This window comes from Pterocles gutturalis, unplaced genomic scaffold (genome assembly GCF_000699245.1).
Source record: "Pterocles gutturalis isolate BGI_N339 unplaced genomic scaffold, ASM69924v1 scaffold11546, whole genome shotgun sequence".
In the NCBI taxonomy this organism is placed as follows: Eukaryota; Metazoa; Chordata; class Aves; order Pterocliformes; family Pteroclidae; genus Pterocles; species Pterocles gutturalis.
In genome coordinates this window covers 2,015-24,808 of record NW_010103108.1, presented here as the reverse complement: position 1 = coordinate 24,808, position 22,794 = coordinate 2,015, and the positions used below count along the sequence as shown (strand labels likewise).

Sequence of the window (22,794 nt, the reverse complement as noted above, 5' to 3'; positions counted from 1 at the left end):
CCCTGCTCCCTGCCCGGGCTGGCTGCATCGTGGCTGCAGCATCGCCCCTGCTGCCCCCACACCCCTGCCAGGAGGGTCTCTCCGGGGATGTGCCAAAGCCCTGGGGTAGTCCACAGCTCCCGATCACCTCCAAGGACAAAAAGGGGGTGCGGTGTGGTGGAGGCACGCTGCCCACCCCGTGTCCTCTGGCTGTGGTGGGTCTCCAGCCAGGGATGGGGTGAGACCCGAGCGGGGCAGGCAGTGCCATGGCAAAGCCACTTGTCCCCACACCACAGCGAGGGGTGATGGGCCAGCGGGCAGTGTGGCCAGGGCTTGCCTTGGCCATGGCCTCCTGCCCCATAGGACGTAGGGGGAGTCCCCAAAGTGACAGCACTGGCACGTGCTCTGGCCCCTTCCCACAGCCCCAGAGAAGATGCTGTGAGTTTCAGAGCTGTCGCAGTGGGTTGTGTTGCAGCAGAACAGTGCTGCCAGCACCGCCAGGCTCACCCCACGCTCAGCCAGGACAGCGGTGGGCATGGCTTCGAGAGGACCCGCTGTGTCTCGCTGGTGGGGTGGCTGCCTGGGTGTCAGAGTTGTCTCCAGGAGGAGCAGGAGATCGTGCATCTCTGAGACTGGAGAAGCACCAGGAGCCTCTGAATGCAGGACCCCCCCCTTGTCACAACCCCAGACGGGGAGGTCGGGGCCAGAGGGGTTGAGCTGCATGTTCAGCAGTCCCAGGGCATCAGGGCTCCTTGCCCAGGGGGTATCTTGTGAATAGCTGCACACTCAGAACAACACAGCGTGTTTTCGTGTCTAGAGCTGGGTGACAGCTGTGGTGACATGCGTGGAAGGGCTCTTGACGTGGCTGGCATTACTGAGGCAGGGCTTCCCACGGGGCTTTTCCAGCGGCCTCACCAGGAGGAGAGAGGAGGTAACGGGTCCCCAGAGATGGGGACAGGTGGTGAGGACAGACCCTGTCTGACAGGGTGACAGCTGGCAGTGACAGCTCTGATTTTGGGGAGATATCCCTTTCCTTTTGGCTGCAGTGCAGGGACTCCTGCAGCAGGTCACCAGGGTGGGTGTGCTGGTGTCCCCCGGCCCATGGGAGGTTACTGGGCTCCATAAGCATCTCTCCTTGTGATGCCCTGTATAGGCAGGTTTGATAAATGCTTGTAATTATCTATGTTAAGCCTCTGATTTTTTCAGTTTATTATTCTGGGTTGGACTGAACTCTTCCAGCTCCTTGCTCCCTTTACATATTCTGTTGTGTTTGCATGGTATAAAACCAAACCATAGCACAGCATACAGCGGATTTGGTAAATGTCAGCCTGGGTACACAACTATGAGCAGAAATGGTTTTGTTTTGATGCCTTGCTGTTAGCCTCCTCCCCAGAGCCCAGAAGGTGGGCATGAGAAGGTGCTGGGATTTGTGCCTCCCGACGCCGTAGCCGTGACCCTCTGCCTGGCTCAGGCAGGGTGTGCTGCTCACTGGCAGCTCCTCCGCGTGCTCTGACCCTTCGCTCTTGCCCCGGGAGCTGCCTGCTGCGGCATTGATCTTGCCCTGGGTCCGTCCATGAGGGCGGAGTGGCAGTGCCGTGTTTCACAGCGTGTACGGGGACAGCGGTGGGACAGGGCTGTGGTCACAGCTGGGACCAGATTAGAGGAGCTTTGCCTGAAACAGTCTCGTATCACTTTACAAACTGGGAAACTGAGTGACAAAAGAGTAACAAACAACAAAAATAATTTATTTCCCCCTCCCAAACACCTTCAGAGTGGTGTCCAGCCCTGGGCATCCCCACAGCCCTGTCCCCTGCCCATGGAGCTGGTGTAACATCGCAGTTAATTGCAGTGCAGCCACTTTCCCCCCTGTGCGCTCCCCAGAGTTTGATGTGTCTTGATTACAATGCAAAAACACTTCGATGTTACATGCACTGTCCTGGGCAGAGCCCTGGCCGCTGCTGGGGTACCAAGGGGGCACGGGGGAGCCAGGGGCATCTCTTGTCCCACCCCATCCCCCTGCAAGAGTGGCTGACAGTACAAGCACGGGGCTGCGGGTAGAGGAGGTGATTTTGGATGAAGGGTGGGAATAAGATAAATTGGTGATTTCCTGGGCTGAGCTTCATTGGTGTGTTCAAACTCCTTTTTTCTACTATCTAGGTACAGAAGAGAGGGCAAACCTCCTGAGATGGGTTTGGGGAGGAGCTGGCATCTTCCCTGACTTTCGTCTCCACCCGAGTGACACTGGTGTTGACGGGTCTTGTTATCCCCAGATCTAGAAGCCAAAATAGTGGGAAACCTGCCAGAGAGATGGATACTGCGACCTGCAGTGACACCCTGGTTTATAAATTAGAGAGGAGCAAAACTGGATGGAGTTATTTACGTTTCTGACAGACAGTGGTAAATCAGTTCAGCAATACCTGGTGTCTCAACTCACTTCTTTTAGGTTTCTACTGTGACTTTTTTAGGGGATTGTAGGTTTTTGCAAGGTCTCAGGTGTGGAAAGAGAGATGTTAAAAAATCTTGGTTTGTATTTATATTGTACTGAATGATACTAGGAAATAATTTAATTTTTGCACTTACACAATGGTATGTGACATTTTATTCTTTTATAAGATTCTCAACAGTTTTGTGCAACGCATCGAAAGGCACAGGGAGGTTTTTCCTGCTTTCCTTCCCTTCCAGAAATGGTCTGATTACAGTTTTCTAGCAAAATGTGTGCTTGACAATGTCCCCTGGCACATCGTCTGTTTACCAAGTATGTATCCATCACTTGAGTCATCTCCGTGACTAACATCCCTCACTCTGTTGCACAAGAGTCAAGGGAGATACAAGTTAGAGCAACTAAGTAATAGCCTGAGACAGGATGATGCTGCAGGGAACCTTTTAAGCCCCCTCTTGGTGGATTATTTCTGTGTTGGAGCGCAACGTAAGCAACACTTGTCCCCTGAAGGCAGGATTCGCTGTGGCTTTCAGAAGAGCAAGCGTCAACAAAAGACAGTTGTGTTTGTGGGGGTAACTCGTGTTTGCAGAATGCCGGATTTTTTCCTTTTGGTGATGGATCCCATATAGGATTCATAAAACTCGGGCCTGAGAAAACCTACACACATAACTGGTTAAAGATCCATAGGAGAACTTGTTGTAAAAAAAAAAATAGGTTTAAATCAAGGGTAGATGACAGTTCCAATAGCAATGATGAGAGCGCTGGTGACTTGTTCTTCTCCAGCCTGTTCTTTCAAAGGTATTTGGCAACGTGATTGAGGCGAGGCAGATCAGAAGAGCACCCAGACTGTCCTGGATGGTGCCATTCAGGATTTTTTTAGTCCTAGCTGAGCGGGGCTGGGCACAAGGATGTGACCACTGTGTGACAGGCTGTCTTCTGGCCAGCTGGGAAGCTCTCACATCCACTTCTCCAGCTCCCCTGCCTTTGTTTTTCGGATGATGTGAAGCATTAGTCCTCCGGATGTGTGTCTGAGTTGCAGGCAAACATAAAGGGTGAGAAGGATCTGCCACCTACTGTCAGCAAACCCTGTCTTGCGTTTTTGCTCAGGTGAGGAGCCTTCAAGGTGATCCCAGTGCTGACTAAGAACAGTGAAAGAGAACAGTGAAAAGTGGGGGGAAAAGGAGATTTTGTGTCCCAGTGACCACTGGTGTTGGCCACATCTACCCGATCTCACCAGTCAGGAACAGCTTAACTGCTCGTGTTACGCCCACAGCAGGAACTGAAGCACTAACGTGGTTGCAGTTATTTTAGGATGATGCCAAGTTGCATTAGCTTTTTGTGAGTGCTGTTATTTAACATGCTGCACAGGTTATTTTAAAGACGAGGCGCTGTGCACAACAGTGTGTGCTAGCTAACTCGGGGAACCACGGCCTGAGGTTTGCAAAATTATCCTGATCCCATTGAGATTCCCTCGGGAGGAGGAGGTTTGCTAGTTTAGATGTCTCTGCAGACACACAGGCATATTTAATATGAAAGAAAAAATTCAGGAATAAACCAGTAAGAAGGTCTCACTGTGGACAAATCCAAATCAGAAGGAAAGGGCAGTAATAGGGAGGGGTGGGGGTGGGGATAGAGATTAGCCAGGCAGAGAAATGAGCAGATAATCAAGCAGAGTCATTTCACCCCCAGCAGAATATGTGCATCCGTCCGTGATGAACATTAAACATAAAAAGGCTTTTGGGAAGGCAAATGGAGATTTGGAGAGGCAACATGCTTCTCTCAGAGCAAACGGAAATGACAGAGAAAGTGAGAAGCCACCATACGAAGTGTTGGGAGTTCTTGGGAGGATGTCCACCTACCTACCTTAGACAATCTTACCTCTTCTCTTCTTTCCCTCCTGCGGCGTGGCAGCCAGGATTTGCTCACTCTTAGCAGCTAAATACAAATGCAGAGGGAAGAGACAGGGCAAAAGCCTTATTTTAGACCAAATTCTGATCCAAAGGCCAGACCAGGTCTGAGCATAGACACCATTTATAGCTCTCTTCTTGCAGTCATGCATTACAGCTGAAACACCAGCTGGGAAAAGCCTGACTTGTTTTGATTCTTACATGAAATCAAAGCTTAAACTTGAGTTTGGAAAAAGAAAGGCATCCCTCCCAATTCTGGTTAATATATTGAAAGGATTATTCCCTTGGCAATACAAAGTAGTTCTCTTTAGTTAAAGCCAGGTAAGCCAGAGCTGGCAGGGGAGCAAATACATGTAGCTTAGCAAGAATATGTGTGTTCTGGCAATCAGAGAGAGAGATGTCAGGGCATCCCTCCCGTGAGAGCAGCAGTGGCCCATGCGCACCGCAGGAGCTTGCTGGCGGGCTGGTGATGCAGGTCACTTTGTGACTTTTCTCTGACTTCACCCTCCTCTTCTTTGTGTGTTGTTTGTTTTTTTGGTTTTTTTTAAAGCAACCACATAATATCCTGCAGAGACGCCTGATGGAGACAAATTTGTCAAAATTACGAAGCAGCCGAGGCAGCTGGACTCCGAAGACCGATATCCCAGTGCAGACCAACAAGCTGAATCAAACCAAACTGGGCAGCTCAGGGAAAATGGAGGATGAGGAGCTCATAATGGTGAGCTGCCAGGTAATGGTGCCTCCGCAGCCTTCTGGGGTTTTTTTCCACCAAAATTTTATTTTTGACAGCTCCAAGCCATGCTCTTGTTTTCTGTGTTTCCCAACCAGGGTTGCACTCCACTGGTGCTGTCACAGCCGGAGGGATGCTCTCCCTCCACAGCTCAGGGCTGCTGCGGCACAGACGCCCGCCTGGGTACCACAGGGAGAACTGACCTGATGGATGTCTCAGATGTCAGGGTGAAGGGAGTAGCCAGGCTGGGGCAGCATGCTGAAACCCTGAGGAGTAATTATCCATGGTGAATCCCTGTGCTCACAGCCTGTTTGTTTTCCTCAAGGGCCATCCCTCTTTTCTTCTCCCAAGAGTAACTTCACATTTCTGCTCCTTACCCCCACACTCCTCTGTATTTCCCAATCTCCGCAGAGCCCTTCCTGCCCCGGGCTGCCCCTTCTGCTCTCTGTGGGGGCAAACACTGCCAGGAAGGGCTCAGGACCCAACATGTGGTGTTTAATAGCAACTCCTTGTTCAGAAAGCAGCTCGAGAGCCAACTCTCGGGTGCCCAGGGTGGACAAGGCAATACCCTGCAGGCACTGTGCGTGCAGCGGAGCGGGGACGGGCTGGTGTGAGGAGATGCCAGCATTTCAGCGGGGAGCGGCACACACAGAGCAGAGACCCCGGATGCCCTGTGCTCATCCTGCATCCCACACTTTGTCTCCCATCTCTGCTTGCTCTTGCAGTGTGCGGGGAAGGAGCTGAAGGCCGTGGTGGACACCGGCTCGCAGCACAACCTCATGTCGTCTGCCTGCCTGGAGAGGCTCGGGTGAGTGTCCAGCGGGATTTCTGTTTGGGGGAACTCATGGCACCTGGCAGCACAGGCAATGCTCCCGGGCTGGGGCTCCGCTCCCTGCAGCAGTGGCCGTTCTGGAAGGGAGCGCTTGGGCTGTGCCTGGGCAACACCTTGAGGCCTCCTGTTCCAACCAAATCAGGGCTTACTGATTCCTAAATGCCCTGGCAAGGGGCTGAAACAGAAAGCCACTTGAACCAACTATTCAGCCCTTGAATAAATCCCTTCAGAGGTTTGGATGCATTTATATTTTTTCAGTTCCTGCCTGCTTGTTGTTTGGTGCCTCGTGAAACAGCTGAAGCCCCCGCCAGCCTTCTGTGTCTCTGGGGCCGGCGCAGGGCTGGGTCTGGCCGGTGCTGTGGGTCCCGGACCTGGCTGCCGTGGGGCTCCTGCCAGCACCCAGCAGCTGTACGGGTGTGTACAAGCGTGTGCTCAAAAATAGCTGTCTGGTGCTACTTCCAATGACAGATTTCTCCCTGTTGAAGGGAAAGGAAATGTGTTTATGTAGCGTTAGAGAGCTGGCTGCCAGCTGTTTGCAGCAGAACTCCCGCTGATCTCCAAGGAGCAGGGTCAGGCAGCAGCTCAGGGGTATTGAGGAGACTTTGGCACTCTATTCCCATGGAGTCATTGCTTTTTGTTACTGACTTGCGGTGATGACGCAAAAACCAATTGCAGTTTCTCCCTGCGCACTGCTGCGTGGCCCTGGATGAGCGGTGCCTGTTTTCTGTCCAGACAGTAATCACTTTGCACAACAGTTTTCAGTGGCTGGGCTTCCTACAAACTTGTCACAAACGGTGGAGCTGCTCAGCCTAGTTCATGGATGATAACAGTGCACGTGGAGGGTCTCACCCTGCAAGATGCTGTACTGGCTGCTTGACATGATGTGTCCAAGTCACACAGCGATGCTCTGTGAGAGTTCATCTGCCCTCCATGTTACTCACACGTCTCTTGTGTAGTTTTTGCGACACCAGTCTGCTTCAGCAGTCCTGCCCTTCAAAGAGCACTTAAGAAATGGGTTATAAACAGTTTCTGCTCTCAGGTTGTGGGGGATTCCTGATGTGAGACCACTGCTGTGGCCATCAGCCAGGCCACTGCAATGAACACTCATGTCCCTCCCCAGCGTTACTCATGAGCCATAAGCGAGCTTTGGTTCCTGCGAGGTGGGACCCTATGGACACCGGGTGTGCAGGAGCCACGCTGCACGTGCAGGCAGACGGCATGGCCAGGGTGATCCCTGTCCCACACGCACTGCCAGCCGAGGTGTGCAGCAGGCAGGGACAGCTTCCTGCAGCTCGTTTGCTGTTTGCATTTGCGGGGACAGAACCTAAAGCCAGATTAACAAACTGGGTTAAAACCAGGGCTTTGATGCCTGTCTCTCTCTGCTGTCGCTGTGGTAGGTCCCGTGCAACAACAGGCACTGCTCCAGGACATTTTACCTCAAAGCAGTCCAGTGCGTGTGGCAATGATAAAACACCAGTTTTGTTTAAATCCAGCCCTGGAAAGCATCAGGGAAGAGGCGTGCTGGGTGATGTTGCTCTTGTTTGTGCCCAGGCAGGAGGGGCCCCACAGCGTGCTGTGCCAAGGGCTGCTCAGTGCCTAAAAGCAGCGTGCGTGGGCCCGAGGCACAGGCTCAATTCCTCCCTTCTTTTTTAAAAATGCTGTCCATCCCTGGGTGAGTCTTGGCTGTGGTGAAGCACTTCCCTAAGGGGGGTTTTACTCAGTCCTCCCCCTTGCAGCCTTGCTGCAGCCCTGGTTCCACCTGGGAAAACCTGCTGGGGCAGCAGGTCCTGGAGCAAAAAGCCATCTCCACCTGTACCTCAGATGTGTTCAGGTCCTGGCTCCAGCGCTGCTGCCTGTGCTCAGCAGCAAGGACAAGTCGGGAGGAAATGGGGACTACTGTCAAAGACCAATGGTGTGTCTTTGCTTGAGTGCATGAAGGAGCCGTTGGAGTTGGCTGCACCCAAAAAAAGCCACCCCAACCTGTCTCAGACCAGAGTAAAGCCAGCTCAGGGCCAAGGAGCTCATAAACTTCTTCTAGGTATGTTTCCACTGATTTTTAAGGCCAGTCCCTATGAGAAGTGTTAGAGGGGATCCAGCTCCTTCTCTCTGCTGCCTCTCGGGGCTGTCCCTCCCCAGGACACAGGGGCACCGGGATGTGGTGCCGGTGGCTCCACCGGTAGCAGCCAGAATGGAGCATCCCTTCCTTACACCCACACTGCCTTAGAAGAAATTTCAGATCAGCAGCTTCCCCAAGTCTGGAGGACATGTAGAGAAAAATATTCCTCAGGTAAAAAGGAAAATCCAGTAAGGAGCTCTGCTGGGGGCAAAGGCTGACACGGCCCCAGGGCTGCACCATGGGTTGTGCAATGGTCTGACATGGGTGTAGGCTGCTGGCCATGTGCGAGAGCATCACAGAAAACCTGCCAAGAAAGCAGCTTTCCAGTAATGTCGTGGTAATACCAGCACCCTAAGAGCACTTCAGGTGTACGTGCCCTCCAAACACCGTTTGCTCCTTCCTGGAGCAGCCAGACCACGGCTGGCTTACAGCAGAAGTGTTTTCAATGTGCAGGTTGAAGGAGCATCTCAAAGCACTCCCCAGCGAAGAGGAGATGGTTTCATTGCTGTACAAGGCCAGGGCGATTGGCCAGATCGAGGGTCTCGCCCTCACGGTGGGAGCAGTCCCCGTGGAGTGCGCTGCCCTCGTCGTGGGTGAGTGTCTGTGTGTGTCTGCTTCTCTGCTCCTCCGGGTGCGGGCTGGGGCTCTGCGCCCTCTTACCCCATGGGAAAAATGAACCTTCAGCAACAGGTCAAAATTACAACAGAAAAATAACTTTTCTGCCGCAGCAGTCCCTGTTTTGGCTGTTCAGATGGAGAGAGGGAGGGAGGGAAGCTGTGCTCAGTGTGGTGGTGCTGGCAGCACCAGGCTCGTGCTGTGCTGTGCCGATGGGGCGACCACCGCGTCCCCCACAGGCGCAGCCTCCAGCCCTCATTTGCTCATGTTTGCCTCCGGAGTAACTCACTCCCTCTATAAACGGGGTTTTATTTAGCAGAGCAGCCATGAAGGAAGGATGGCAGGAGTTATAAAAAGCACGGGAGATCATTTTGAATGGATAAATCTGAATGTTCCTGTTTTTCAGAAGACAGTGAGAAACCCTTCTCCCTTGGGCTGCAGACGCTGAAATCTCTGAAGGTAGGGGTTTGCCAGCTGGGCTCTTACCCATGCTGGGGAGCTGGGACCACTCAGAATTTCAGTTTTCCCTCTTACCTAAAGGCATGTCTTCTCTACAGTGTGTCATAAACATGGAGAAGCACCATCTCGTTCTGGGGAAGACGGAGAGGGAAGAAATCCCATTTGTGGGCAGCGGCAGCGTGGCGGCGGCAGAGCAGCAGTAAGTTGGCCGGGGCGGGAGCTGAGCCTGGCAGCAGTGCCCCTGGCATGGCTGCAGGAGTCCCCAGACCCTCGCTGCAGGCAAGAGAGAGCTCGCCAGCACTAATTGTTTTCATCAGCTGGTTGAGTTTTGAAACAGAGTCCCTGGATTTTTCAGCTTTGGCTGCTTTTTTCACCAGTAAACATTGTACAGTAAAGGGGATGTCTGCAAAGACATGCGCAGGGAAATGTCTCAGGAAATGTGCTTTATGGAGGTCACTGGGAAGACTTGTTGAGCAGTGCTTTGAGAGTGTTCCCAAACAAATCTTTTTTCTGGAAAATATTTCTGAAGCAAGGCAAGTAAGCCCACATGCCTGTTTTGCAAAGTGCAGGAGAGAGAGATCCAGCCTGCGTCTCCCCCCGTTGCCCAGCTGCCCCCCTGCCAGCTGCTGCAGATGCCCCTGCTTTTTCAGCCTTATCCCCCTCTAGAGAGAGAAATCTGTGCTGTCTGCTCGGGTACATCCTAGAGGTGTGTAACTGACGGCTGGCTCTGCAGGGAGGGCAATCCCCCCCTTCCAGGCGCTGCGCAGGGTTTCTCCCCGCTGACGCTGTGGAAGAGAGCTGTACCAATGCCTCTGACTGATGAAACCGGCAGGACCCGGAGCCCGAGAGAGGGATTTGCAGTTACGTGCCTCTCCAGCTTTGCAGGCAGCGCTTGCAATGGCTCAGCAATGAGTGCTGCAGGCACAGCCCTCTCAAAAATGTCTGCGCACCACACAGGAAAGCATCTTTGGCAAATGATGTAGGGCAGCACCTTCTTTAGCTGCCTGTGGTGACCAGCCCCCGCCATTCTGAATGTCCCGTGGCCCCTGTGCTGCTGGAGGCTGCTGTGCTGGGCACCACCGACACGGAAAGGAGCAGACCTTCCACAGCTGATTGTATTTGTGCTCCCTGGGGAATACACGAGGGATGGATGTGCTAACGCAGGGAGCCAGGATGGGAGTGCCCATACACCCGCCCATGTACCCAGGACAGCCGCCGGCCATGGGTGCCACCAGCATGCGAGCCCGGGGAGTGCCTGGAACACCGTAGGGACACCGTGCTGCAGTGCAAAGCCCCAGGATGTTTTCCCTGCCTGCTTTGAAATAGGGATGTGAGAGGCATTGTGTAGTTCTGTCACCGTTGCAAAGATGAATTATTTCTTGGTACTGTTTTCAAGGTCAAATTTTGCTGCATTTTTTTTTCCATGGAAAAAGCCTATGAAATTAAATGTCTTTTCCTTCCTGTTTCAGCAGTTCAGAGGCATAAAGAGAAATTGAAACACCACCCCCACACAAGAGCTTGACATCAAAGAAATCCTGTGCAGCTGTTCCAGATGAAACAGCAGCGTGCTGCTTTGAAAACATTTATACTAGGCTACGGCTTGAGTAGAGCTAAATGAAATCCTGTTCAGTAGCCAGTAATTTAGAGATATTGTCATTTCATCTATGGGTTTTGAGAAACAAACGTGTGCTTATTTTCTGGACTTTTCTATATAGTGTCCTCTTTATTACTAACAGTTGGGAAAACCTTATGAATTTCTTCTGATGAGAGAAATAATTTTTATAGTGGCCTCATATGAGTAATTGTATTTAGCTGTGTTTAGAGGCTATCAGAATTAAATTTTTATTAATGATTTTTCCAGAGGCTAAGCATTTATATTCACTTAATTGATATTGACATATTTAAATGGCCATTACCGGGAAGTTACTCAGAGTAAAATAACAATGCTAATGCCACCTAGGAATTATAGCTCATCCTGTTAGCATAGTATCGTTGCCATGTAATTAGGGATGCAGCTGCTGGCTTGATGAGAAAGAGCAATTACAGAATTATTCATGGGTTACGGGCTTCTCTGCAGTGGCGTGGCAGAAGCACAGAAACAGAGTCGGGGAGGGTTCCTGGGGTGATGTCCTGCAGCCCCCAGCTCACCGTGGGGTTGGCACTGGCACAGGGGCAGCCCCCGTGGCGCTGCCTCACTGGGGCTTGAAACCCCTCGAGGAGGGACCCTCCAGGCAGGTCTCAGCTGCCTTCCTTAGCAGGAGTGATCAGGAAAACTAATCATCATATTGAGCCAGAAAGCAACGAACAAGCACAAAAGCATGTTGCCCAGAAAGCAGCAGATGCAGAGCCTCACTGGTGTACTGGGAACCCAATGGCCCCACCGTGCCCTCGGTTCTCCCTGCTGCCGGGACCGGTGCCTCCGCCGGACCAGCACCCAGCCGGACGCACCAGCAGCACCCAGGCTGCACGCTGGGGTGGGTTACTGATTCCAGCTGGGTTTCACTGTTGCTGCCAGAAATGCCATACTTTTTACATCTATTTGCAAATTGCTGGGGATCTTCAGTACAACAGTAACCTTCGTCACCCTCAGGGCAGGGGGGAGTTTTCCACAGGACAAACATTTCATGTGCTGTCGCTGCCCTGCAGCAGTGAGGTTGCTGCTGTCCTGTTGTCGCTTCATGTGTCGCTCTCTCGCAGCCCAGAACAGACACGTGGCACTGCCCGGGGGAGCCTGGCCTTGTAGAAAAGCAGCTTTCTAGATTTTTTAAAAGCTAGTGGGAATTAATCACTGTCATCTGTTGAAGAGGCATCTTTACAATTCATAAGAATATCCTCGTGACGTTCTGCATCTCCTGACGGCCAGTCCTGCTGCAGCTGGACCCGCGAGGGTCAGCTGTGTGCCGCAGGAGCACGGCCGCCCCAGCTCTGACTTAGCAGAAGCCCTTTGGCCCCAGGCGGGCACAGGCTGCAGCGCTGCTCGGACGGGCTGCAGGGGCTCCCACGGGGATCCCAGTGGCTGCTCACCCCCTTAAGCCTCCCCAAAGACATGAATACAACACTCCCCAGGCATCCCACGGTGCTTAGCATCAGCCGCAAGCACAAACGTCATCGCTGGCATTTCCACTTGGGAAATGTCTCGACAGTCCTGGGCGAGGACCAGTGACTCTTGTCACTTCACGGCCATCAGCTCAGGTCCAGAGCCTGTCCTGCAAGCCAGGCTCCTGCCAGCTTTAGCCGGTCTGTGCCCAGTAACTCCATCTCATGCTCACCATGGCATCTAAGTTGGAGCTTTTTCTCCTGCAGTGGGTTTGAACCTCTTTTCAATATTGGGTATGACTAGCAAATCTTAATTATCTGTATTTTGAGCTATTTTCTATTTTGGTGATAAGTTTTAGTGCTTTCTCTACATACAGTATTTTATATAACACAACTATATATATCTATATATCTTTACAGGGTTGGGCAGCCCAGGGCCGTCCCACCAATGTGTTGTAGAAATATTTCACTAAATATGAAAGATATTTGATTATTTTATATGCTATGAGTTTGGTATTTTGGTACTTCTTTCTTTCTGTGCTTATTACTGTGCTAAATGTAAAATTAAATCTAAATAAAGTTTAACTGTTATTACTGTTTATTTGCTTGTACCCTGGATATGCCAATTATTTGTTTTCAGGGCACTTCTCTATTGCGAATGAGAGTTCATTTCAGGCTTCACCCTGGTGTGGCTCCACAGCACTTTTGTGCTTCTGTCAGGAATTGCTGTCAGACCGTAGGGACAGTGGCAGCACAGACACACTGACCAGGCAGGCTAAATGGCACGAGGCACTTGGGGTAAAATGGGAGCATTTGAAATCCCAGCCTTTTGTTGCTGTGCCTCTCCCTCCCAAAGAAGATGTGAGATCCAGCATGTGCTGCTTTGAGTTTTACCCTTTGGAAAGATGAGTTTGTTCCTGCCGTGCTTGGCGAGCTTGCTGGGGCAATGCCAGCCAGCGCAGGGGAATGTGAAGGAGACTTTGAAAATTTTATGAAGCTAGGAAAAGACAGTGGTCAGAGCAAAAGACAGGTAAGTCATGTGTGCAACAGCTACACGAGCAAAGACAGAGGAGCAGAAGCCCAAGACCAGCATCTTCCCATGCAGATTTAGGGGCTTGCTGCCTCTGCCAAGGTAGGCTTGAGGCTGTCAGTAGTAGCTGGCAGAGAATGGCTGCCAGACTCCCAGTTCATGTCTGTCTTTCATTGTACGTGATGCACCCGAGGCCATGTGGGCAGGCAGTAGCAGAGGAGGAGCACCCGGGGCTGTGCCCTGAGGCTCCCCACGACCCCACCACCTTCCTCCCCACATCTCTCTAGGCAGCTGTGGAGCAGACTGTCCAGTTTAATGCTTTTGGAACTGGCCACTCTGCAGCAGCCCTTGCTGCTGATCCCAGTGGAAAGTCAGGGAACGTTGCCAGGAGTAGCCCTACAGCAACATTATTCACACGCATTTTGTATCCTGCTGAGATCCACCAACATTTTTTCATTGCCTCTGCCAGCAGAACAGCTGATTAGACAAGACCCACTGAAGCATCTCTCCATAGCTATCTACAGGGTAATCTGTTATGAATAGTTCTCCGGGGAGGTCCTTTTTATAGGCTTTTCTATTACTGTTTTGCTGATGATAATGTGATGCTCAACATGCTGTGAAAACAAAACTGATTCATTTGTCTCAGAAGCAAATAACTAGATTACTTAATGTAAACATACATTTTAGGGCTGTATGTTGCTTGGTTTATTTGATGGGGCAAAGGTCAGTTGAGGTCTGTATTGCTTTATCACCTGCTTGCTTCACAGGTGGAGGTGAGGTACTGGGTTTCCATCAATTGAAAGTCTGCTCCTTTGCATAGAGCTGAGTTTTCACTTTTTTCCCTTTTTCATGGGCTGTGCACTGCTTGGGCTAGCTCAGCCATGTGCTGGTCTCCTCCTCCTCCTCTGTTAACAACCACATCACTGACGGAAGGCTACAGACTCTGGAGATGACACTGAAGGTACTGGTGACATTTCACTAGAGAAGGCATTAATTAAAAGGTAATTGATTTAATGATTTCCTTACCAGAGTGGTGCTGCCACCGTTTTCCCAGGATGAGCCTTCATCACTCTCAAAGTGGGTGTGAAGCCAGTCAACAACCTAAAAATGCCGGGAGTTTAGGAATAACAGGAAGCCAGGGCAGCAGGAGAACCAGCTGGGAGGATGCTGGGGGGGTCTTTCTCTGCAGATAGGCAGGGCTAAGTACCGCTGCTACCTGCAACCCCGCGGTGCACAGCTGGCCACCCTGTTTTCCAGGTGTTGCCAGCTGCAGAGCATCTCAAAGGCAATGCAGACAAAGGCAGTGCTGAAAAATACTGCTAAAGGAAAGAGAGTCATAGAATCATGGAATCATAGACTCATAGAATGGCCTGGGTTGAAAAGGACCATAGTGATCATCTAGTTTCAACCCCCCCGCCATATGCAGAAGTATTGACCCCTATGTTCTCAATGAGAAAACCAATATATTTTAAAGTGTTGCTATAAACCCCAGTCCTCTGTTTCCACAAACAGATCAGAGAGAGCAAGGCGAGTGAGCAGGCAGTCGATGGCTGTCAAACTGTCCTGGTTTTGGTTTCAGCTGGGACAGAGTTAATTTTCTTCCTAGTAGCTGGTATTGTGGAGTGTTTTGATTTTAATTATTAAAATAATGTTGAAAGCACACTGATGTTTTAGTTGTTGCTAAGTAGTGCTTACACTACCACAAGGACTTTTCAGCTTCCCATGCTCTGCCAGTGAGGAGGTGCAGAAGAGGCTGGGAGGGGGCGCAGCCTGGACCGCTGACCCAAAGGGATATTCCATACCATATGACATCATGCTCAGTATATAAACTGGGGGGAGTCAGCCGGGAGGCAGCGATTGCTGCTTGGGACTTGCAGGATGTCAGCCAGCAGGTGGTGAGCAATTCCACTGTACATCACTCATTTTGTATATTCTTTTATTATTATCATAATTGTTATTATTTCTTCCTTTGCTGTACTGTTAAACTTTCTTTATCTCACCCCGTGAGTTTTCTCACCTTTGTTCTTCTGATTCTCCTCCCCATCCTACTGGGGGTGGGAAGGGCGAGCGAGCGGCTGCTGGTGCTTGGTTGCCAGCTGGGGTTACACTGAATCATGGAGAACAAGGGCAAACAGGCTCCATCTGAGAAATTCTGCAACACCAGATGGCTCTGGCTATTAACTTGAAAAGAGAAAATGTAATGGGGGTGAATCATCGGTCTTCCCTGGATCAAAAACCCAAAAAACACGTCAAAATCCCGGGGTGGAAGACAAAGCCCAGCACGAGTGCATTGCAGCCAAGTGAGCTGTTTTTATCCAGGCCGGTAGAAATCAGGACACACAAAAAATGATGCTACTAGGCTTTTCAGGTGCTAGCAGAGAAGGAGAAAACCCATAATTGGGCAAAAATGTGATTTGGAGCTGGTGTAACAGGGAAACTGGGTCTCAACAGTGCAGGTGTCTGAGAATCCAGTGAAGCAGGTCTGCTGTGAGCGATGCCCTGGAAAGGGCTGTTTGGCCTGCCGGCTCGGAGAGTTTAGCAATGAAGTCTTTGGATTTTAAGCTTCTACTCACAGAGGGCTCCTCTGCTGAAAGCATCATGACACTTTTTGGTTTAATCTTCAATGACATTTTTCAGATTGACTTTTCAGGCTAACAGAAGGGGAAAATGGGCTCTTGTTCCTCCAGAAGGAGACGACAGTGTATTTTTAAAAACAAATTATGTATGAGGGCTAATTAACTTGGCATTTACAGCTTAGTATTCTCCTAGATAAATTTGCTCCAACTGAGACCACATGTTGTTGCAAGAAAGCTTCTGCTTAGCATCTCTTTCCTCCTGCTGCTTTGTATGCTGTGATATTAAGGTCATGAGCCATCTTCCAATGCCCTCTTCAGTGCCTTGCAATTAAGTAATGAGTAAAGCAAAGATCCCAGGTACGGTTTAGCTGAGATATCTGTCAGGGGCTCCTTACCATCCTGGTCAATGTTTTGACAGCTAGAAAGAGTCTAGGGGGACAGGCTCCTAGAGGAGCTTGCTACAGAGCAGTGATTGAAGCAGTGGGGATGCCGTAGTTTCTGCTCACTGTAGACAGGAGCTCTGAAAAGGTCATCCTAATGGGGGGAAGGAGACCACACAGGTGAGGAATTTATCTCCTCTGCCAGTGCTAAGGCCTTGCAAAATAATTTGCTCTCTGAGCATGCTGTGGTTGTGGTTGGCAGGATGGGGGGACAGACAGCCTGGATGTGTGGGCAGGACAGGGCAGGCAAAAAATTCTTGTCCCTGCTGCCACAGGACACCTGCCCTGCCACAGGAGCTCCAAAATCCTGTTTGCTTGTGCTGTGTGTGTGCTTTAGGGGTACGCAGCCCAATGGGGCAGCTCTCGCTCCACTCAGCAGGGAAGTGCAGCTGAAGAGAGAAAGCCTATGCTTGTTTTCACAAGCAGTGGTGACTTTATGTTGACATTATTTGGGTGTTATTTAACCTGCAGCAAAGTCCTCCCTCTCTTGCCAACATCAGCTTCCACCCCAGGGAGCATCCTCTGCCCCCAGGAGAGCATCCAACGGTGCAATACTGGGAATTCATGGATTACCTAGGTAGTGATGGAAAAGAAGGGAAAAGGGGTTCACCTGGACCTATGCAGAGAGCGCCTAAGCACAGTGGCAGCTGAAAAAAACTTAGAAAAATCACCAACATAATGAATCACTGTAGTCTGTCCGAGGGGGGAGTTAATAAGATGCTCTCATTCAAAAATTGTATTAGAAGACACCGATGGCAATGAGCCCACATGAGTTGCTCTCCCCACACTTCCGCTCTCTGCCATCCCAAATTGAGTTAAGGTGGTCCAGATGCGCCTCTTATTGCTTTAGAAGAATAATATGGCTCATTTTTTCCTGAGAGTCACAGGTAACTACTGCAATACAGGGCAGGCACAGCAAAGGTAATGCCCCATGCTCAGTGGTGTGAACCGCCACAGCCTCAGGGAGGTTGGTGGGTGATCCCCAGGGGTGCAGCTGGGGAAGAGAAAGTCTCAGGACCCGCTTGACAGGTATGAAATGCACCAGCCATGAGACTGGTTTGTGGGAGCGCTGAAGGTGTGCATGACTACCTGTTCGTATGCAAACCAAAACCTTGAATTTCCTTCACTCTTTTAGAAATTTCTTAAGTTCTAAGCCTGAATTGACACATTTACAAATAACCAGGTCAGTTATTTATGTTTCCCACTGTTCCCACAATACCAAACTATAAACATAAGTTGTGGTGGTGAGTAAACAAACGAACTAGCCCAAAAAGACACATACACAAAACCCAAACATTCAGTTTTAAGGCCCAGAAGCTCTAATCAGGACTCTGGTATATTAAATATCATACAAACAGAACAGACTGAGTGTCCAGCTTCTGAGGCTGGTGAGTTAAAATTAGGGCAACTTGGCTAGTGAAGAAGACAAACAGGAGGACAAAAGGAAGGACACGATGAGGTTTTAGTAGAAATAACTGTGTGCAAAAACACTCCCTAAGAGACTGGTGTTAGCAGCTAACCCCCTCACACAGCCCCTGTGTGGAACGCGCTGCCTGCCAAAGCCCAGCACAGCTGCATTCAGGCGGATGCAGAAGCAGCCTCCCAGAGAGTGTTGCTCAGAGCAGACTGCCTCCAGGTTGGGTCTCAATCTACAGGAAGAAAAGCAAGGCTATGCATTTAGGAGAATCACCTGTGTGTATTTATTGAGCTCCCCGGAGATGCACCTGGCACCACTAAACCACAGGCTGGCCCAAACCACTTTTGAAAAAAGCCACCCCACTCCATCTGGAAAGGGCTCCGAATTTCAGTCTTTTTCTTGACGCAGCAAAGCTCCTTTCTGCCCTTGAGCTGAGAGAAGCGGGTGCTCTTGTCAGGCAGTGGACAACCAGAAGCACATCTCAGAAGCACATGATGTACTGGGCTTTCTGGAGACTGCTAATGATGTTTAATTAATTTTCATTATCAGTGCATGCAATCTTTGGGCTTTCTGTGCATCTGTCTTATTCAGAGTTGGCTTTTCTTTCTTAGTTAAATGGCAGCTTCTACAGACAGTGATCTAATTGTTCCTCAGCACCTGCTTGAAGCCATTGAAGTTACGAATGGGCATTGTGTAATTTGCAGAACACGCAATCTGGTCTTTAAGGCTGAGATCAAATAAATGGAATAGCAGATTAGCCAGCAACTGAATGAAGTGAAAGGTAACGTGCAGGCTGATCACAGAAATGCTTGGGCTGGGCAACACTGAATAATGGAACAAATCAAAACATGCATGTTACAGTCACCAGGCGGCAGGATGAACAGCCTTTGAGCAGATACCCTGAGCTCATAATGTACAAACCGCTTTCTGCCTACCAGGGCAACAAGTTCTGCAGTGGATTTTATACCGACTCTTCGCAGTGCTGCAAGACAGCCGCAGCAGCCAGGGCACGATGAGTTCAGTTCCTGCTGGCAGGGCAAACGCCCAGGATGGGTTATGTGCTGTCACCTACGGGCCTGCCAGCATCCTCCGAAGCGGTGTGGGGAGCACCTCATGCTGAGCCTTGTGAGGGGTGAGCCCGGCTCTCGAGTCGGGGTCATGCAAGCCATCTGAGCCATGCACAGGGCGGCGCGGGGTGCAGGATGCTTGGAGGGCTGGGTTGGAGGAGGGTGGATGGGATCCAGCTGGCTGTGCTGCTGGGGACTCGCTGCCCCAGGACATCAGTAGTGGTGAGTCAGCCCGTCGCCCACACCCCAGCCAGCCTGTCCTTGGCACGGCCATGGCTGTGCCGGCACGCAGCACTGGCCAGCCCCTGGAGCTGTGCACGTCCCAGAAAGGGGATAACCTCAGCAGTGGTCAGCTGCATGTTCCTCTCAGTCAGGCGGGCTTGGGAAGCCCCTCTGCGGTCTCCAGCCTTTCGGTGAGTTCCAGTAAGGATCCCAGGCCTTTCTGGGTTATCAAGCTTAATCTTGATTCCCTCCTATCCTGGTAGCAACATGTACTTGTGGGGGCAAATACTGAAAAGGTCTTCCTCTCCACAATAATTAGCCCAAGTGACTCCTTGCCATCTACTACATGAAATCAAGAGTTACCTGAATTGTTGTTAGGTTTTAATTCACTTCAGCGTACATGGAGAATCAGGCACACTGTGCCCAGTACCAAAGAAAGCAAATATAGTCCCTGGAGCAAAACCAAAACTCATTCCTGACATTACTGAGCAGCAGCACGCAGTGTACGATGGCAAACGAAGCTCAGTCATCTCCCAGCGTCTGGGTGGTGGGGAGCTTAATGCTCTGGGCTCTGACAATCAAAATATCACTATTTCAAATAGATCTTTTTTTTTTCCTTGTAAAACACTTTTTGTTAATGGAAGGGAGAGGCGCTGTCTGGGGAGGAAGGCTGCAGCCTGGGCAGGGCTGTGGGATGCGATGAGGCTGTCGGGGGAGCTGGCAGGGAGCTGCTTTGCAGGGTGTTGTCATGGGAACAGAGCAAGTAGGGCATCCACCGCAGCATCTTCCGCACAAACTCTGGTGATGTGGCACAAAATCAATGCTGTTCAGCAGCGCTTGGAGAGCCAGCTATTGGGTTGTCGCTAGTAGAGATTTAATCTGAATGAGATGCAAAGGCCAGAACCTCCCTTTGTGTGACAGCGGTGTCACTCCTCCCGATCCCAATGGAGCAAGACTTTACGCCCTTTGTGTGACAGCGGTGTCACTCCTCCAGATCCCAGTGGAGCAAGACTTTACACTGAGTGAGCATCTCGACACAGATGTCAGAGGGAAAGGACTGACATTAAAAATACCTGGTGGAACCACAATTTCTTCTAAGAACCCCCTGAAATGAGGTCATGTTAGAAACCAGTTACTGAGGGCCTGGTTTGTTTAGATGACTTCACCTGATTTTTCACTGTTTGTGCGCATTGTAACAGCCTATGAATTTGGCATCCGTCAGGATTAATGGCTAAAGACAAAGGGCTGAGCCCAGTGTGTACGTCACCGTGGTGTACAGGCTGGGAATACAAAATACTGCCATAGTGTCAATATTTGTGGTCATCTGAAGTATCTGATTCCCTTTGCACAATGCCATCTCTGGATGCAACTTACCTCCTCGGTGCAGGTCTACATAAGTGGAATTATCAGAATTTTCTTTATGTTCATGAGAAACACCTTATGTGATACTGGGGTTGCTAGGGATAAGCAATGGTTAAGAATGGTTTCCCGGATAGAGAAGAATATGGAGATTCCTGCTCTTGCAGTTATAAGGAATTATATATCTAAAAAAAAATAATATTGTTAGTGCTACACCGCGGAGACCAGTGAAAGTAGAATCAAATGCAATAGGTAAGTCAAGATCTGAGAAAGGTTTAAAATGCTAACTGAAAAAAAGTTAAAAGAGCAAAACTCAATTCATTGCCTCCAAGCTTTCATTTATCTTGCCCAGGTCTGCTGACAAAGTAAAGAGCTCCTAATTAAAGCAGGCATCTGCAGTATAACCACATCACTGCCGCTGACCCTGCCCAGCAAGATGCTGAGCATGTGCTCCTCATTTCCTATCAACACCGAAGTGTGAATGAGGGGCCCACATCCACCCAGGGCTCGCTGGATGTCTGCTTTGGAACACCGACCGAAATAGCAGGGAAGGGAAGAAAATGGAGCCAATGCATGGAGGGGTTCCCAGTTTACTTCTTCAGGTTATTGATTAAAGCCCCTCTGCTTAGCAACAAGTTTGAAAAAAGTAATGATGAACTACCACAAAAGGGCCTGTAGTTGTATTGTAACCATAGTCTTGCCTTGCCCTTAACACATCTCACACTGGCTATGGCGTTTCCAGGCAGGCTGCAGCAAAGACTGGAACGAAATGGCTGGCACTGGGCACAGCGTGTTGTGGATGCACAGCGACTTCACTTTTAGTGCTGATCCCTTTGAATGCAAAACAGGGAGCACAGATTTATTAGTGTAATCCCAATGGATTACTCTGTATGGGGAAGAAACTCTGGTCCTTTTGGGCACAGGTGCCTCCACACAAACATGCCTTTGGCAAAAGCTCTCCTGGGGAGAGGGAGTAGAAGACAAAATGTGCAGCGGTGTCAACCTTGTCTCTCCCATGGGCAACGCACCCAGGGTGCCCGAGGTCCTGCCAGGTCAGGCAGAGACTGGATACAATTTGGATTAAATAAACAAACACAGAGGCTCTTCATGCTGCAAGGGATGAAGTCAGAGTTGTAGACTTACAGACAGTGGTTAACCAGCTGATGCCCGCTTCTCATCTACAAGCTGCTGTTCCTTGTATTTGCAGCACATCTCCCTTGGTGAAGGAAAGGACACGCACCAGGAATTGCACTGGTAAGAGTGTGACATATGTCACTAATTGAAACCATATGTAGGACACGGCATGCTCCCCATGCATGTGATATGGGGAGCCAGCTGGTACCAGCAAAACGCTCTAGTGTGCGAGATACCGACTGACCTTGTGTTAACAGAGGGGGTCCTTGAACTCTTACAGCCTGCAGAAAAGTCAAGAGTGGATTCACTGAGACAGAAAGATAAAATAGATGCAGAGCTCTTTCAGCACTTCCCTCCGTTTGCTTCATACCATAAATATCAATACAAATATAGAAATACAGAGGTAAACAATTTGTCCACCTTGTCCTTTCCATACACATATATTTCTGTTGTGAAAGGCTTTACGTAACTTCTAACAGCAGATTGAAAAATAATGCCTGGGTTATGGAAGGAAGCCACCAGCCATTACATTGCATTACTGTAATGGGTCTCTGAGATGAACTATATTTGGAAAGCTTGCTTTTATTGCAAACCTTGGACTCCATCCACCCCCCGGCATCAATTTCTCTTTGCATTCTCCAGAGACCAAAGACCATGAGGCCAGAATACCAGGTAGACCTGAACAGAGCCACCGGGGTTTTGGCCCAAAACAGAAACTCATGAAACAAAACTGCACTGCTTAAGGGATGCGGTACCAGTGACAGAATGTATCCAAACAGATGCTGGTGACTGATCTGCTGAAAGGTGAATTTCTCATTAGCTTAGAGCAATTGACATTGTAATTAATTGCTTCCCACACTTCTTTGATAAGTAATAACAAGTGCTGCCATCATTTCAATTTTTTAACTGAACATAGGGAAGAGACAAAAGAGAATCTGTATTTACTTTGTTTTTCTTTCTGTGCAAATGTCACATTGCTCTCATGCTGGTAATGACTGCAGAAGTGCTGATTCTATTACTTATTTACATAATCCCTTCAGATTTTTCTTTTATATGTTTTATTGGTAATGAAAAGATTTTCTCAGTTGAGAAAAGGAAGGGAAGCAGGCAAGTTCTGAATGTGAATAGGCTGAACTGACATAAAAAGATGGTAATTTGCATTAGTAAGAAATAATCATAATGCAGATGACTAAAGTTATGGTAAATACTGTCTACCCTACCTGCCCAAGGAACATCCACCCCGGGAAAGCGAATGCGCATTCACTGCAGAGTGTGAAGCAAGCCTACACGAATTGTTTGGCCCAGCATGGTACAGTGCAATGTTATTACCACTTAGCAGATAAAATTATTTTACATGGCAAAGGTTTTAAAATACTCTTTACTCGCACGTGAGTCAGTGCAGCACATAAGGAGGAGCAGAGACACGGCTTAGTGC

General features: G+C 49.8%; 1 protein-coding gene across 1 annotated transcript in view; it reads left to right on the top strand.

The window, feature by feature from the left end:
* Nucleotides 1-9,277, top strand: part of NRIP3 (nuclear receptor interacting protein 3) — a gene marked incomplete at its 3' end in the record, with an annotated part of 10,983 nt that extends 1,706 nt beyond the window's left edge. The window contains exons 2-6 of the mRNA XM_010086570.1: nucleotides 4,877-5,056; nucleotides 5,782-5,864; nucleotides 8,458-8,597; nucleotides 9,026-9,078; nucleotides 9,177-9,277. Of these exons, the coding sequence (XP_010084872.1) occupies nucleotides 4,877-5,056; nucleotides 5,782-5,864; nucleotides 8,458-8,597; nucleotides 9,026-9,078; nucleotides 9,177-9,277 (557 nt within the window). The remainder of the gene's footprint in view (nucleotides 1-4,876; nucleotides 5,057-5,781; nucleotides 5,865-8,457; nucleotides 8,598-9,025; nucleotides 9,079-9,176) is intronic.
* Nucleotides 9,278-22,794: the final 13,517 nt, after the last annotated feature.